The sequence below is a fragment of the Eucalyptus grandis genome, chromosome 5 (genome assembly GCF_016545825.1).
Source record: "Eucalyptus grandis isolate ANBG69807.140 chromosome 5, ASM1654582v1, whole genome shotgun sequence".
NCBI lineage: Eukaryota > Viridiplantae > Streptophyta > Magnoliopsida > Myrtales > Myrtaceae > Eucalyptus > Eucalyptus grandis.
In genome coordinates, this window is record NC_052616.1 from 46,955,877 (window position 1) to 46,973,935 (window position 18,059).

Below are 18,059 nucleotides of genomic sequence, written 5' to 3' on the forward strand. Positions count from 1 at the left end.
AGCACCCAAACTCAAAGGACGACTCAAATAGGTTGAGTGTCAATAAGAGAGTACCTGGACAGTGGTAGGTAATTTAAGACAAATGGGGATAGAGATATGCTTACCTGGCAATATCTCTGATCTCTGAGAGTATGTCTGCTATTTGCACAATAAGCGCACATGATTGCATATGCTGTAAATTCATGAGTTTAAATGTGATTCATGCATGACAATTTTGTCAGTTTTGTATCATCTGAGTTTCACTGGAGAAGATTTTGAAAGACAACCTTCATTTAGAATGTAGATGTCTTGAGCATGCCGATGAGGACTTTCGACCAAAGGACTTTTCACTCACTCTCATGGAAAAGGCTATCCTGACCATTGATGCAGGATTTACAAGGACCACACTTCTCACTTTGTCATCATGTCGCGGGGTCCGAGTATTCTCGCAAGTGGTACGACTTTACCAATGTGAGAGGTCTTTGTTGAAATTGTGATGAAGACTTGGTCAATAGCTCATCAAATGGGACCGTCGAGGTCAAGGCTCATGAACGAAGTGCCGCACGATCATCTCCCGGAGTTTGCAAGTCAAGAGTCCCGCGAAAAGAGATAGAATATTCTTGCTCGTACTTCTTCGAGCGATGCTTATAGACATATAAAATCCTACGTTAATTGAAGTGCCCCTAGTCTGAAAAGACTTTTACAATGGAATACAATGTAGGCTTGATTCATGTGTAAAAGGGTGAGAGCTGGTGATTGCCTTGGCATTTGTCACCAATCTTTCTTCTCACTGTCAAATGGAGGTTCTATGGACCACAACAGCAACTTTTTATTGGCTGTATTTTTTACTGGGGGGCATTGGCCTTGCTTTTACCAGCACACTGTTTTTTTTTTTTTCATGCCCCTATTTTTATTCAGATTCTTCAATCATGGACATTGACCTTGCTTTTACCAGTACACACGCTTTTTTATGCCCATGTTTTTCATTTTTGTCGTTAGAGGAACCGGCCTAGGCAAGTTCAATCGAAGCACCATTATTAAACTCTTGAGTCTTCATCTTGAGGCGCTGGGCTATGGCGGTAACTTCTGTTTTGCCTTCATGTGAGGGTGAAATTACGAGACTCAATTGGGTTGTACAATGAATACAAGTGCATAGAGAAAGAATTGTTCTTCGTCATTCTAGGGCACTTAAATTAACGTGAGTGTTCATATGCAATAAGGACACCCGAAGATTGATGCAAGTGCGAGCAAGAAAATTTCTATCTCTCTTCTCACCTTGTGATGCTGCTTCGCCTCCGATCTGCCCCAGTGTGGGGTGGTTCTTGACAGGGATAGGATAGAAATCAGTGTATAGGGCTCAATGGGGGTGAGCAATGAAATGCCTCTCACTATTTTGGTTATCGTACCATTCGCGAGAGAACTCTTTACCCTACAAACCATGGAATCTTCTGCACTCATCTCACAAGTGTATAGATGGGGATTGTGTGTATGATATGGCTTGCCTTTCATCATCCCGACGCGCCTCATCCAAAGATGCTCGATCAATCTTGTATTCTTCACTTAGCTGTCTATTCTAATAATCCTTAGTGGAATCGGTGACTTAGACAGACAAAATCATCATGCGGAATTCATCCGAAATGACATGCAACATTTTGAATATGATGGAGTTTGAACTCTTCAAAACAAGTGAATGGTTTTGACTCAAAAAAGACCATATTGACAACTTTAGGAGTTAACATAATGGTGTTTCCAAATATGTTAATTTTTGAACATCAAAAGGGTTATTCGCAAATGGACGTCGATGGTTGTCCCTATTGATTAGGGATATGACACATGAATGATCAGCCAATGATTGGGAATTTGATCGGGCATCTCTGTTTTTGCCCCTGCAGAAGAGAAGATGTACAAGTAGATCAATTAGTCTAGCCAAAATCAAAATGTGAGTTGAGGTCTGAAGATTTTCTGTCATTTGCTTTGGTGATTACTCAGGACGCCATTTCGCTTAGGAGAGCTTATCAGAGTTTGACATGTCTTTCTTTGATTTGTTATCTGCATTTTTACTAGTCAAGTGATCCCCGCAACAAATAAAATGGATCATGTTAGTCGAAGCTCTTTCAAGAGTCGAATAACTTGGAAGCGATACAACATTACCCTTCACTGGTTTGGACCTGAAGTGCAAGTGGGACACGAAGTCCTATGTCTTTTGCTTCGTTAGGTCACCTGCTCTCTCGTAATTTGCAGGCGCAAGAGAAGCAAAAAAAAATTTATTATTTTTTTACGAAGCGGCTAACTGCCGCGTCGGGGATTCGAACCCCCGACTTCGGACCATTTTGCTTTTTCCCGGATACCACTCGGCTAGAGGCACTGACGGTGTCCGTAGGACGCTTCTTTTTTCATTTAACCAAACCGGCTCCTAGACAACACATCCTTTTACATGAAGTTAGGTGAATTAAATACGAGTCATTTGATTGGCATAAATTAACCATTAAGCTTGGTTCTTGAATCCCGATGCTTCCTGTCAATAGGAGAAAATATGTCAAATGTGAGTTCAAGTAGTGGGAGTATTGGAGACGATACCAAATTACCCTTCCCTAGAGTTTGTCTGTGCTAGCTCTTAAGGATATTTGAACGTCGATGATGGCCTCTTTATCTTGGCATAGTTCAATGTTTCCTTCAATTGGCCTTCCTCATTTGTAACCATATATGCATGATTGTTAGTCGTTGATTCATCTTCAACGCCTTCCTTCTGTGGAATTTCTCCTTTTGTCTTTAACTATAGCATTGTTGGGCAAAAGTCATGTACCTCAAGCTTCTATGAAATTTGAGATCAAAATCTCAAGCTTTATGATGGCAATTACTCCTTGGAAGAATATGTGTCTGGAGTGAAGCTTCTAGATTCCAAAGTCATTGTCCAGGGTGTGGGGCTATAGATCGCCTTGACTGTCTAGATTTTCTCCCCGTTGACAAAGAATCACTTTAAAGGAAGAGAAGGAACTTCTTCCTTATTCTTCCGCTCGTCGAAGTTGAAATTGTATCATCTAGCTGTTTGGGCGCGTCGTGCGACAAGATAGTCCTTTGGCTTAGGATGGAGTCAAGGGCGAGTGAGGCATGTCATGGATGCTTCGATTTCAACTGTATGCCTGTACCTATTACGTCTCGCCTTTTATATCCTGTAAATAGAAGAGAGAGGTTGTCATTCTCAATATTATGTCAAGGGAATAAGACTTACCCTTTTTTTAAAAAAAAACGGGATGCTTCTTTCTATTTGCCCCCGCTTTCTTGAAAATTTGTTCTCGAGTTTGGTCTGTTCACATGATGTGCTAGCTTCAAATGTCTTTTGTCACATTAAATCAAAGGGGATGAGAATGATCTTCTGAGACATGAAGTGAATGAGTCAGAAAGACAAACATGATTAAATCTAACATCTTGTTTTGACGAAGCTTTTGGTAATGAAACATTTTTTATTTTCAAAATATGTCTTTGGGGGAGAAAAAGCATGAGGAAGCCCAGCCCTCAGTGTTCTCCTTGGATGATATTTTCTTTTCATGGTTGGATAACATCACTGGGCTGGTTTGGGATACCGCCTCATGCTCTCAAAATATTTTCAACTTTATTTAATATGTGGATTTACATTTTGGAAGAGTGATTTCAAAAGTTAGTTCCTCAAGCGGAACCGATGTTGAAAATAAAACAAGCCGAGACTTAAGAAAATGTACAAGTTCCCACGTAGGGGAGTACGCAAGGAAATTAAAAGGGTTCTACTTGAGCGGGCTGCACCCATTTCCCTAACGGTCCTTCGTTGATAGCGCCTATGAAAAGGTCTCCAAACATGGTGGTCATGTCATCTGGCCCTTCTTTCTTCGCTTCTAAAGGTGGTACTTCATTGCCTGAATAATACCCGACCTTTACCAGCCCTTGATAGATGTCAGCGGTATGTGCTTCGACATTTCTACTCTGACTATCTTCAGAACTGAATACCACGTTTACTTTGTCGGTGTGATCGGGAGCAAATTGCTATGGAATGAGAAAGCTTTAGTGTCTAACAAAGTTTTGGATTCGACTTTTGAGAGCGAAGCACTCATCAGTCGAGTGTCCCACTTCTCCCCTATGATAGTGGCATTTTTTGGACGGATCATAGCTAGAGAAGTTTTCTGTGTTTGGTCGCTTTGGCTCAGTCAAGAGGAGGCTCCTATTCTGGAGGACTGCCAAAACCTGTGATAGAGATCCGGGAAGTGGAGTAAATTGTCTCCTGCTGCTATAATGTTGGGATGGCTGACGTTTGGTGGTCTGTTGTTGTCCTGCCCTTGTCTGAATTGTTGGAGGATGATTACAGGTCGCATTGACATTTACTAGGGGTTCTTTGTCTTTCTTCATGCTGAGCCTACCCGTGGGTGCAGATTTAGTGAACCAACCATCCCTCAACCCTATCTTGATTTGCTCTTCTACTGGAAGGAGTTGATTAAATGATTCAACGATCGTGGTTACCATTTGATTGCAATGCTCATAGGGGAGGGTTTTGATAAATATCTTTCTCAGCTCGAAATCGGCTGGTTCGGGACTAATTTGGGCAGCTAGATTTCTCCGTCTAATGGCATACTCTTTGAATGATTCACACTTTTTCTTATCGGTACGCTCAAGATCCTCGCGAGAAGAGGTAATGTCCATTATGAACTCATACTGCTTGAGGAATGCCTCACTCACTTCGCTCCATGTTTCGAGGAGGTTTATGTTCCTTGTGATGTACCACCTTAGGGCAGGGCCTATTAGACTTGATTGGAACAATTGGATCATTAATGGTGCATTATTAACGTATTGGGTCATTCGAACCAAGTACATTTGCAAATGAGCCCTAGGGCAAGTCGTGCCATCGTACTTCTCAAACTCAGACATTTTGAATTTTTCCGGCATTTTGACATTGGAATAAATGGAGAGGTCCGTCAAAGTAGGATCTTGGAGGCCTTGCAGTTGTTTCAGCTTCTCCTCAAGCTTTTCAAGGCGTTTGTCATGCTCAGTTTTAGACAAACTGTCTGGCCTAGCTTTCTCGATCATGGTTGGGTGCGGATCATCTCCCAATTCGAGCATGTTATTGTCGATATCTCTATCTTGATCACCTCTGGTAGATGATTGTGGTAACAATACCTCGATTGAGGCTGGGGCAGGAGTAAGTTTGCTCTGGATGGAGTCTATCTGCTTCGAGAGTTGCTGAAGCACATTGAAGACTTGCTTCATTTCGCTTTCCACGACCGCAACACGGCTTGGTAAATTCTCTTCTGCCATTCTTGCTCTTGCTTTTGAGCGAGTCTGGATTGGCGAATGTTTACGTTCCGTGATTACTGGTCATGAATAAACAAGCGTGTGTGAACACAAGGCGTAAATAGGGAGTCAATCCATGATGACAACCCAATCCTACTCTTTTGTTTGTTTATGAAAAGTTTGTACATGTAGAAGATTTTCTAAGCATAGATTGAAAAAAGGCATGTGACATGTTTGCATGGACTAAAAAGATACTCAATTTGAAAGGCGAAGAAAGTATGAATTGCAACAAATTTTGAAAAAAGACTTATATCCCTTTTGAAGCGAACGATTTTGAAGCAAACGAAAATTCTTACGAAAGGGACTTTGTAACATGCTTGAGGAAAAACACCAATTGAAAGTAATTTCCTTTGCCAATGCTCTCTTTTCTCTTTCTTTTTTTTTTTTTTTTTTTTTAAAAAAAAAATTTTATGATAATTATTTCCAAATTTAAATGACCGTGGTATTAAATCCTAAACTAATCATGGACCACTCAATATATACAGGAAGGTAAGTAAATTGCAAAGTACACGAAATAAAAACTTACTTCACACGAGAAAATTGATGGCAATCACATAGACATGCGCATGATATGTGCGGCTCGATTTCTAACTGAGAAGGTTTGGTGAGATTAAAAGGATATCCGCCCGTCGCGGTCTCGCGTTAGCAAAGATACCCTCTTAACCTCGGCTAAGAAATTCGGGAAAAGAAATGCAACCTCATGACGTTAGTCTCGCGTCCGGCCGTATCTTTCTTAACACCATCCTAGGAATCCTATGGCGGCCCGGAGTCCGGCGGCGGGTTGTGTGTGCCATGTGTAGTGCTAAAACATTTAAGGATGCACAGCAGTTTATCATCACAAAACATTTTATTTTCACGAATAAAAAACTTTAAGCTATTACCCCGCACAAAAGAAAAAAATCCAAGTCGGCAAAAGCATTTAAACAAAGATAAAAACGGCCTAAGTCTTCAAAGTCCCCGGTGAGTCGCCAAGCCGTCGCGACCTTTTTTTTCTGCGCCCGCAATCGGGTACGAGCGCCTAAAGGAGGCTAATGGCTCGGCTAAATTTATTAAGCCCGGACTCTCCCAAGTCCACCAATTCACGACTTAATGGTTCAAGTTTTTTAACCTGTAAATCAATTTTTAAAATGGAGTCGCCACTAATCGATTTGGGATGGGTTGATTAGAAACCCAAGTGAAGTATCGGGAGAAATACTCACTCCCGCGCAACTGCAGAGAAATTAAGATCGGGGACTTGATTACACTAGCTAATCACTAATGCCCTTTCGGTACCTAATCTTGTTTAAACCTTGAGGTTTTTGGATGCTTGAGAGATTTTCCATGCATTTTATGGAGGAAAAACATTTTGGGACCTTTTTCTATTTTTTGAAAGTAAAAGGGATTTTTGGATTTTTTGCTATTTTTTTGGAAAGTAAGTCTTTTTGGCATTTTATGAATTTTTTTGGCTTTTTCCATGAATTTTTTATTTTTTGGGATTTTTGGCATTTTTGGAAAATATGAAATATTTTTGATTTTTTTGATTTTTTGGAAAATAAATTATTTTTTATTTAAAAATATTATTTTATATTATAATAATATAAAACCGACCCGGTCGGATTCCGGTTGGGACCGACCCGGGTCGCCGCCCAAGAACACGGACGGGCCTACAACGCAGGCCCGACTCGTTTTTTTAACCGCGGCCCAGCAGCCCAAGATACGGGCCCACACACAAAAAGCCCTCGCGAGGCCGGCCCGCACACACACGGCCCGATCGATTTGCCACAACTCAGCCCAAATGATGACCCGAACCCGGCCCGCTTTGGAACCAAACCCTACCCGGTTCCGACCGGGTCGCGACCCGACGCGACTCCCCCTCTTCTTCGCCTAAACGCGGCGCCGATGGAGGAACCGAGGCAGCGGTTGCATCGACGACTCAGCCGACGATGGTCCACGGCAGCGACGACGGTCTTCCACGGCGACGACGACTAGGGCGGCGACGAGGGCGGTTGGCTTTCTCGAAAAGACGGCGGCAACGTCTACGGGTGGCTGCTGGTTTCTCGAGGGGGAAGCGACGGCGAAGCTACGGCAATAGGCAAGGACGGCGACCAGGGTTTCAAGCGGAAAAACGGACGACGGGCGGTGGTTGATACCTGTCTGCAGAGGGAGCACGGCGCAGGGGCGTTGCTGGTCGGCGTCGGGGAGGGATCGCGGCACGGCGGTGGGCGATCCAGCCCCCCCCTTCCGGTTTCCCTCTCGCTCAGCCACCTACTTCGCGAGATCCGAACCGCCTCTTCTCCTCCGGCCTCCGCTCCCGATCCGGGTTCACTTGCCACCACCGGCCTCCCCCGATGTCTCTGGGAGGTCATTTAGCTTGCGACCCGATCCTTCGCCCCTTTGCTCACTCTTCGATCCCCCCCCCCTAAAGTCTCTCAAGGGGAAGCTCTCGAGTTCGCCGTGTCTTCGTCGACGGAGGTGCTCCTCTATTTATAGGCGAGGGGAGGCCGGTCGACGGAGGTTCGCCGTCGGCTCTCGCACGCCGACCGGCCCTGGGTGCGGCTGAACCGGCGTCAAATCTTCGCTCCTCCAACAAAGCGTGCTCGGCATTGAAGGCAGCCATTAATGGCGCCTGAGATCCGTCATCTCCGGCCGACGTCGGCCTACCCTCCTCGGCCATAGGTTGTCTTCAAGCGCATGAGTTGCAGAGGCGTAAGGGGAAGAAGGGAGAAGAAGGAAGAAGAAGAAGAGAGAGGGGGCCGGGCTGGAGGAGAAGGAGGCTGGGCTTGGGCCCGCGAAAGGGAGAGAAAAAGGAGGGGGATGGGCCTGGCTGCCAATTTTTTGTTTTCTTTTGTTTTTATTGATTTTTTTTTGTTTTTGTTATTTATTATTTATTATCTGAAAAAAGGAAAAATAAAAGAAATTAAGGCCTAATTAATAACCTAATCAAAATTTAGGTGTCAACAACATCAAACGACAAGTGGATTACATTGGGAAATTCAAAATGTCAGGACTACTAACTACACTGGATTATATGTCAGTCACCCATCCCCACCTAGTTGTAGACGTGTCGCCCCCTGACCCCTAAAATTGTCAAAATCTCCTTAGCTCCAAAAATCCAACTTCCATCCTACCTCCCTTTTATGCTATGGGGCTGCCTCCATCTCCTAGCCAGTCGGAGAATAGTGGGAGTGCACCCATCGCACACCTATTGACACAAGCATACATCTCGACGAATCAATGGTGACTTGCCCCATCGAGGGCCCCACATCAACAACCATGCGAGATTTGATCCGGATAAAAATGGTATTCAGAAAACCGGGGTCTACGAACCTGTTCTCTTCCCACATGAAGTTTACTGGCACCCCGTAATGGACTATCGAGGAGATGGGCAGGATTGACATTTTATTGATCTAAAAAGATGAAGTCAACAACCAATAAGTTACAAACCAACAAGCAAAAAGTTCACTGGTCTATACTACACAAATCGAGCACCGTATTAATAAAGAAAAGCCTCAATAGAAAGTTCAATAAATCACACGCACATCAACTTACCCGAGAACCTTTTCAAAATACATGACAGACCAATATAGGTAATAATGTTTCCCAACGTATAACTAGTAGTTCAATTCAGAAATACTTAATAATGTTTCCCAACGTATAACTAGTAGTTCAATTCAGAAATACTTAGGTCATAATCAATATAATTTCATGCTGTCATCATCATTCGGGGAACTCCGTTACCCTTTTCGGCATCTTACACCCATCTAGCATCGTGAGGGCATTTAAGAGAAACCGCGTTACACCCCCTAGGCATTTGGAGGAACCCATTACCCTTCCAGGCATCCCTACTACAACTCGAGGCATTGTCGTCTCAAGGTCTGACGGCATTCTCAATCCCACATTCACACCATGATGCAATAATTTCATAATTCAATTAAAGTACGTTAACGTCACTACTATTCAGGAACTCAAGCGTGCATCTAATGAATCATCATTCATCTTCATCCCTCAGACTAATGTAAATTATCCGTACAGATATTAAGTGAACTGTAAGGAAGGTCCCACATCCTATGCCTAAAATAGCCTTATAGGGTGTCCCACACCTTTAGAAACGATAGTTGTTGTCTAGGTAAATGTCTTCCAAAAATTATGAAATTTTAATATGAGGTAGAAAAGACCTAGTAGGACATTTTTTGCGGGGGATCGAAGTTCAATTCAGCTCATACAATTCTAACTAATTTTTCTAATCTGGGCCCAAAGCAGTCAAAATTTTCAGAACAAAATTGGGTAGGAAAACACATATTTCATTGACCAAATGAGACTGAAAAATTATGGAAATTTAATATATGGTAGCCTAGGATGTACTCTGCAACTTTCATGAGGACACGTGTTATAATTCTAGACTGAAAAATCTATGAAAAATGGAAAACAAGGAGAGGTCGGTGTAGTAAGTCCAAAAACAGATTTCAAATCCCAAAGTTTTTTAAATATATTTTTGTCGTATGAAATCCAAAAATATTGAAATTAAAGTATGTCATAGAACAATCAATAAATGATGACTTTTGTGAAAAACGCCCCATGAAATTTGCACCACCTAAGTTAGTGCAAAATTAGCAAACTTTGGGGTTAGACTAGAACCGAACCTAACCTTAGTCCCAACATGGATTTAATTTAGAATTTCAACTAACTCAACCTCCACACGTGCTAAATATTGACCGATCGTGCTCCTATGATTTAACCACAAGTTTGACTAGTTCGAACTCGACAAGGTATCTAGGTGACTTAATCAAAACTTCTGTGTAAACGAAAATCTAAACAACGTTTATGAATTTTCTAGGAAACTATTCCTGTTGCACAGTAAACAATTGACATAGGATAGAATGGAGGATGTCTAATTGTCTCGGATCCCAGAGACGCTGTCGCATGGCTTGATGAGGTCCCAGACGTCCCGACTTCTTGTTGTCCTCTGGCGAGTCACGCCAAGCCGAGGGTGCAGTGGATGAAGACGCGTTGTCGGCTAGCTTCGGGGTTGCACACGAAGAAAAAGGGAGCAACGGAGATAGAGCTGCGACTGTGGAAAAATGGAGCTGAGATCGGCTGAAAATAAGGGGCGGTGGCTGAATTTGCAAGATTAAGAGGAGGAACGGTGCTGCTGCTGCTGTTGAAACCCACCCACCCCAATTTTTACGCTTCTCTCCTTTCACCGCCTTGCTGTTGTCGCCCGTGGAAGTGGGGTGGTCAACGGTCTTCATAATTTCTTGCCAGCTGTGAAAACGTGTCACTTTTCCGTAGCAAATGCGGCAGCGAGGGGAGAAGTTCAGGAATCTTCGTGTGACAGAGGAGAAACGTGGCGACGGCTTCAACGTTTTACAGGGAGGAGGAGAATGAAAGATAGGGAATTTGTTCCCACGCCGATCGGGGTCTTTGTGCCACAAAGAAAAGTTCAATAAATTTGCTAACCGTCCGAGCAGGCCGTCGAGCGATCCTCGCCATTGCCGAAGATAATGTTGACTGGAGAGCAGTGTGACCACGCTCAATGAAAACGGACGTCGGAGTTGTCAATGATGAGTAGTCGCGACGGTTCGATGATGTAGACGCGTTCCCGAATGAGATGGATATGGTGTTGCTCGATGATGACTTGATGTAATGTGAATAGCATGTGAATAGCATGGTCTGATGACGAGCTTGTTAACGTGGCATGGGCCATCAGGCATCCAGGGCTCACTATTTTGTAGAGTGAAAAATCCGGATGTCATATCAATACCCTCATCTTACTAAAAAAAATTATGGTAATTAGGTTGTTAGAATGAAAGTGCTACCGGACACCCATGGTGTATGGGAACTTATCAATACAGGCTATGATGAACCAAAGGACAAGGTTACTTTTAGTCAAAATCAGAAGAATGCCTTGGAGAAGGTTTCAAGCAAAAGATTAATATGCCCTATTAATCATCTATCAAACTTTAGATGATTCGATGTTCGAGAATATGTCGAACGGTACTACTTCTAAGGAGGCATAGTAGACCCTTAACAACACACACCAAGGAGTACCAAAATTCAAGAACATATGCCTTCAAACTTTGAGAGGCGAATTTGAAGTAATTCATATGAAAAAATTTGAATTGATTCTTGATTATTTCACAAAAATTCTTGCAATTGTTAACTAGATTGAAAGAAATGATGAAAATGTTCTAGACGTTTGAGTTGTTGAGAAGATTTTATGGTCATTAGACAAGAAGTACGATCATATTGGTATTGTAATCAAAGAGTCCAAAAACTTGGATGCAATGACGAACAATGATTTTTCTAGAATTCATTGCCAACCCATAAAGTAAAATTCAAAACAAACAAGCATGAGGCGGTGAAGGAACTACTCCAAACTTAGTTGACCATAATAGATGAGAAGGAGCAAAGTAGAGATCCCGTACAAATTCGAAAGACTAATCAAGATTGTGGTTGAGATTGAGGCCGAGGTCACTATCAAGGTAAAGGTCAAAGATGAAGTAGAGATTTCTCGAACATCTTTTTTAATAACTTTAAGTACAACAACAAGGGCCAGTGTGCTAACACATTTTTTTCTCAACCACATACTTAAAGTCATCTTTCTCTATCACCATTCATTGTGATTTTAATTCAGAGAGCGATGCTACTAGGTCGGGAGGACCCTAAGAAAGCTCTTACCATAGGGACTTGACCATGTAGAATTCATTATTAGCGTAACAAGAGAATCCCTCATTTAAGATAGGGACCCAGCTTCTTCCATCGCTATGATGGCCTCGAGGTCTATGTAGTCCCCATAACTGTAGCTCTCCACACATTCAAATGAACTTTCCAGAGTTTGGCCTCTTGATTGGCATTTAGGGTGTGTTTAATAATATCTCTTCTCGAGAATAATTTCTATTCAAATTTTTATTTTTATTTTTATTCTCTGACGAGTTTCTAAGCAAAAAAAAAAAAAAAAACGTGTTTGTTAACTGCATGGAATTTCTATTCCCGAAATAGAGAAAGAACAAAAATGCATTTGGCATGGACCTAAAAATTTCTAATCCCAATTTTTTTTATTTAATTATAAAGAGACTTAACATTTCTTGTTTGGATAATACTAGGCTTTTATAATGATTTAGTTGATCAAGATATTATAAAATGACCTAAGAAAATCCAACATAAAAATTAGTCAATGATGAATAGCCGAAAATAGTAATAGAGAGTTCCGTTGGTTTATAACTTATAATATGAGAAGGTTGATAGTAAATCTTTGAGCATTACAACAAAATAGGTGTATAGATCTTTTGAAAAGAAAAGTAAAAGTTGCTTGGAGTCACCAAGTTTTCACGATCGAGAATTGTCTCTAAAGGAAAACAACATTCAAAATCCAATAGTAAAGCCCTAAAAACTTATTCAATCTTGAATCCAATTTTTATCAAAATATTTTCACATTTTTTATGCTAAACTAATTCTAAACGGAAGTTAACATTAAATCTAGTAAACCTACTCAACATCTAATTTCTAATTTTTTTTCCTAAATTTTTGAAATTTTAACTATTTTTATTTTATTTTTATTCCAAAAATGGGAACTCATATTAGGTCAGGAGACTGAACATTGGGTCGATTGTGTAAATACGAATATTAGGTTATGTTGAGTTTATTTTTCTAAAATAACCTATCTCTTTTTTTGTGTTTCTAAGAATAAAGAAGTAGATTTTTCTACTTCTTATTTTTATTTCAAATTTATCCTCCAACTATTGATTTGTTTTGAGGAATAGAAAAATTGGTTGACATTACTAAACTGATTTTTATTATTTTTCTATTCTGAGGAATAAAAGAACAAAAAATAAAGAAATAAAAATATTATCAAATAGGGCTGAACTGTTTAAAACAACGTGAAAATCAATCGGAAGATGTGAAACTACTAATTTAAAGGCAGCTTTCTCGAGTGCTTTGAGAGGCGGGATGGTCTGAATGTGATGAGTTAAAAACACACTGCGAAATAGAAAAAGGGAGGAACACATGAATGACCTGATTAAGAACGACGAGCCCAATCCACAACCACATAAAATGAAGTACTACTGCCTTGGATAAACTAGGTAAGGTTGGGCGCGCGCGGACCACTAGTGCTGCACACGTTTTCACATTTTAATTCAGAAACAAATCAGGAACCACACAACGCGGTAAATATCTCCATTCTTAACGAGGTAGCAGCACCGCATGGGACCGTGAAAGCGAAAAGGCATTGGTACAGCACTCACATCACTCAGGCTAGTAGTGGATCACAATGCAATAATAGAGAATACGCAGAACACAACGTTCTACGTTCTGGTCCACAGCAAGTGAAGACAAGGTAGGCTAGATTCTGAAGGGAAAATGAACGGTGGAGAAGCAAAACACAGCTTCCAAGATTTCTCCGGACAGTCTGCACCATTCGCAGGTTAAACAGCCTTTCCAAAATTCTGTACGGTACACGTGTTAAACGCCATACATCAACCGGCCTGATAGAACCCCACGACAAAGCATTTACTAAAAATCAACCGTGCTCAGGTCCATAACCTGGGCCACTGGCATTCGGCACGAAAAAGCCCAAAATAACAGTGCAATTACTGGAATTGCTATCCTTCAGTAAGGTCCTTAGCACTCACGAAAAAGCCTCTCGTGCTCTTTATCAATTGATCAAACATCAGAATCTCATTAGAGATAGCCAAAAAAAGAGAAAAATGTCACTCAGTTAATAGATGTCGGCAGAAAGCGAAAACGAGGAAGACTAAATTCTGACAGGAAAATGAACGGTGAAGTGAAACACAGCATGCATGTTATGTTCCGACAGGTTTAAGTACCTTTCCAAAATTGTCCACTGTGCACATGTCAAACCTTGTCCATCAACCGGCCCAATAGAGCCCGACAATGATGCATCTGTACTCAAATGCATAACCGGGCCACTGGCATTTGGCACATATTGTTATTTTGGGGAACGACAATCCCAAAATAACAGACCAAATGGTGCAATTACTAGGAAGGGTAAGGGTAAGCCGTTCCTTGCCTATAAATACCCATCAATAAGGGTCTTTGGCACTCACGGACAGCCTCTCGTGCTCTTTATTTATTGGTCAAACACCAGAATCTCATTTGAGATAGCCAAAAAAGGAGAAGAAGAGAATGTCTCGTCCGATTTCAACAATTCCATCTGCTCCTCCAGCTCAAGCAAAAAGCCACGTGGTCGATTGCTACTCAATGGTAGGAATTTAATACATTGCTTCTGACTTAACTATATATATGTATACATATTTTGTGAAGAGTAGTGGCATAGCAAGTGAAATACATTTTATGCACTTCATCTAGAATAACACAAAGCTTCCCCGCGTAATTAAACATTGGTTTTAGGGAAATTCTGACATTCCCATTATAAATTTAACATCCATTTACGCAGGGAAAATATTGCACCAAAAAGAGCATTATTTGATTTCAATATTTTGCTTTCATGTTCCTTGCCAGGTAAATAGTAAGGAATATGAAAGCATTGTTATCCGAGTTTGACAGAGAAAAGATAAAATATGAAATTCCAAAAAAAAGTATATACAAATTGCCTCAATTACCTATGGTCTGAAGCCCAGCCAAGGCTTTCTCGATTTATAATAGACCTTATCAATGAGTGAATTTGAACCTAAAAATCCTTGTCCACGCCTATCTATGATATTGAACATATTAAAATTTCTTTATAAAATTAACCTAACTTGCAGGTTTCAGCAATTCCACATTCTTCTCCAAATATAGGAACAGACCATGTGATTGAACGTCGATCCGCGGGTTATCATCCGAGCATATGGGGGGATTACTTCCTTAAATATGCTTTCCCCTCCAACTCAGTGGTTAGTAATTCTTCTATTATCTTCTACTTTTGTTTTCTCGTAATTGCATTTTGTAGACTTACTTCGATTTCCTTGAGTTCCACCACATCGCATATATGATTTCTATTGGTCTCATAAATGTACATGTTCCCTTCTCCGCACAAAAAGATGCAGTTGAAAATCCTGAAAACATAAAGAAGTTTGGAAAACAACAATAATTATTCAGTCCAAAGAACACTCTTAAAGCTTCATCGACCACTGTATGTCTTCTACTGCAAGAAACATCTCATTATGGCATCAGCTCCGTCCTTTGGTATGCTCGTTGTTCTCATGGATCCAATTTCACTTTTCATCTGAATGAGCGTAGAACATGGAAATACCTAAATAGGGTACACAGACGGGGCCATCAAAACTAAGTTTTTGTAAAGTATAAGTATTTCATGCTTGCTTTAATTTGAAATAGCGTACAATTTGTAGAAGTTCAAATTTCTGGGAAGAGTGGAGGAACAAATCGAGGAATTGAAAGGAGAGGTGAGGAAGATGCTGGCTAGCGTCATGGATAAGCCTTCACAAATGCTTCACTTGATTGATCAAATCCAACGCTTGGGATTTGACTACCATTTTGAACATGAAGTAGATGAGCAATTAGAACAAATCTACAAAAGTTACTCTCAACTTCATCTTGAAGATTTCAAGGTAGATGACCTTCACATGGTCGCTCTTATCTTTCGATTACTGCGACAACAAGGTTACAATGTTTCTTCAGGTACGTCTTAAATGTAATGAACCAATATGATAAGATACGTATTAAGATACTTCTATTGCTTTGTCGAATTTCAGGAGAAACACGTACAAGAATATCTACAACGTTAACCACGCATATCCCCATCCTAATATCTAATTGATTGCATCTTTTTTCCATGTTGGTTGGATGCACAGAGATCTTTAACAAATTCAAGGATAGTGAAGGGAATTTTCGAGAATCGCTTGTCACCGATGCACGCGGATTGCTAAGCCTATATGAAGCTTGCCATTTAAGGTGTCATGGCGATTCCATCTTGGACGAAGCACTTCCTTTTGCTACAACTCACCTTGAATCGATTGATGAAAGCAAAGTGAGCACTAGTCTCGCAAAACAAGTGAGTCATGCCCTAGAGCAACCACTTCGCAAGGGATTGCCGAGGTTGGAGGCGAGACGTTATATTCCACTCTACCAAGAGGAGTCTTCACATGATGAAGTTTTGCTCGCCTTGGCTAAACTAGATTTCGACTTACTGCAAGAGCAACACCAGAAGGAACTTGGCGAGATTACTAGGTTCATTAACTTCATGTGATAGCATAATCTAAAATTAGCTTCTAGACTATGTTTTAAAAATACCGAACTATCAATAATGTTATAACAATTCCCAAGCTATCAATTATTCTCATTGTGTTTTCCACAGGTTAACTCAATTAGATTCAATTTACCCTTTTAAATAGTGTTTTTCAAAGTCCTTTACAAGTGAAAAAAGGAGTATATCTATGCGAAGTTATCGGCCTAAAGTACTTTTAGTTATGCTCATGTTCGTTTAATCATAGGTGGTGGAAGGAGATTGATGTTCCGAGGAAGTTCCCATTTGCTAGAGATAGGATTGTGGAGTTGTTCTTTTGGATCTCGGGAATATATTTCGAGCCTGAATTTGCCATGGCCAGAAATATACTGACCAGAGTGATCTCCTTGACTTCAATTCTCGATGATATCTATGACGTCTATGGCACATTGGAAGAACTTGCGCTCCTCACTGAAGCAATCCAGAAGTATGGAATCTGCACTCTTTCTCAAACTTCTGAATTTGATCTATTTTGTATAGAGTCAAGTGTGTCATTTTCCAAGACTTGAATTCAGGTGGGATGTTGATGCCATGGATGGATTGCCAGTGTATATGCAAGCTTATTATAAGGAGCTTCTCCAGCTCTATGAATACATTGGGAATGAATTGGCCACAAAAGAAAGATTATACCGCCTTGTCTATGCAAAAGAAGTCGTAAGCATCATTGGTACACTTTACATACATCAAAGGCAATCTTTAGTTAGAAACCCAACATTCTTGTTTATGTTTCCATCGTCAGATGAAGAAGCTAGCAAGAGCATACTTTCAGGAAGCCAAATGGTTCCATACCAACTACATACCAACACTAGAGGAGTACATGTCCCTTCAACTAATAACGACTGGATATGGAATGTTAGCGACTACATCACTTGTGGGAATGGGCGATGTGGTCACTAAACATGCTCTTGAATGGTCGACTGGTGATTGCAAGATTGTGAAGGCTGCACAAACCATCTCTAGGCTCATGGATGACATTGCCTCTCACCAGGTATAATAAAACATAATTATCCTCTAGAAATATGATACAGTTTGATCGACCACCATTTAATCTAGAAACACCAATGTTGGTTGACATACGCTTTGAGCAAAAGAGGGGGCACGTAGTATCTGCAAAGGAGTTGCTCATGAAATACCACGGCGTCTCGAAGCAAGAAGCTGGGGAGGAACTCCAGAAAGGAGTCATTGATTCATGGAAGGACATCAATGAAGAGTTTCTTTGTCCAACCGCAGTCCCAATGCCAATTCTCACACGAATGCTCAATTTCTCACGAGTGATGGATGTGTTATATAGTGATGGAGATAATTACACCCATTCCGAAACAAAGCTCAAAGATTATGTGACGTTGCTCTTCGTTAGTCCCTTGCTGATGTGAAGTTTGGACCAAACGTTGTCAAACCAATTTGGTCATTGCAAATCAATAGTCTATAGGTTATGCTTTGAAATCCTATTTTTCCTGATGTATGAGGGACAATATTATTACCATTATGTACTTTCAGATTGACGTGTGTGATAAAACTCATAAATAAACTATGCATATGTTGCTAAGTTTGCAAAGTTTAGTGTAACGTGTAATTGAAATATTTT

The 18,059-nt window shown here is 40.8% G+C and overlaps 1 protein-coding gene across 1 annotated transcript; it reads left to right on the forward strand.

Moving 5' to 3' along the window:
* Positions 1–11,666: 11,666 nt before the first annotated feature.
* On the forward strand, positions 11,667–17,847 carry LOC104447221 ((-)-germacrene D synthase). Its single transcript, XM_039313789.1, has 8 exons — positions 11,667–11,753; positions 14,997–15,129; positions 15,604–15,870; positions 16,044–16,419; positions 16,683–16,901; positions 16,990–17,128; positions 17,214–17,459; positions 17,551–17,847. The coding sequence occupies exons 1-8, from the start codon at positions 11,667–11,669 to the stop codon at positions 17,845–17,847; spliced, it is 1,764 nt and encodes a 587-aa protein (XP_039169723.1).
* Positions 17,848–18,059: the final 212 nt, after the last annotated feature.

Excerpts from the sequence above, each read along its gene's own strand:
- LOC104447221 (XM_039313789.1), top strand. The coding sequence starts at position 11,667 with ATGAGAAGGAGCAAAGTAGAGATCCCGTACAAATTCGAAAGACTAATC. Across the intron at positions 16,420-16,682 it reads GAACTTGGCGAGATTACTAG|GTGGTGGAAGGAGATTGATG; the intron begins GTTCATTAACTT and ends GTTTAATCATAG. Across the intron at positions 17,129-17,213 it reads TTGTCTATGCAAAAGAAGTC|ATGAAGAAGCTAGCAAGAGC; the intron begins GTAAGCATCATT and ends TTCCATCGTCAG.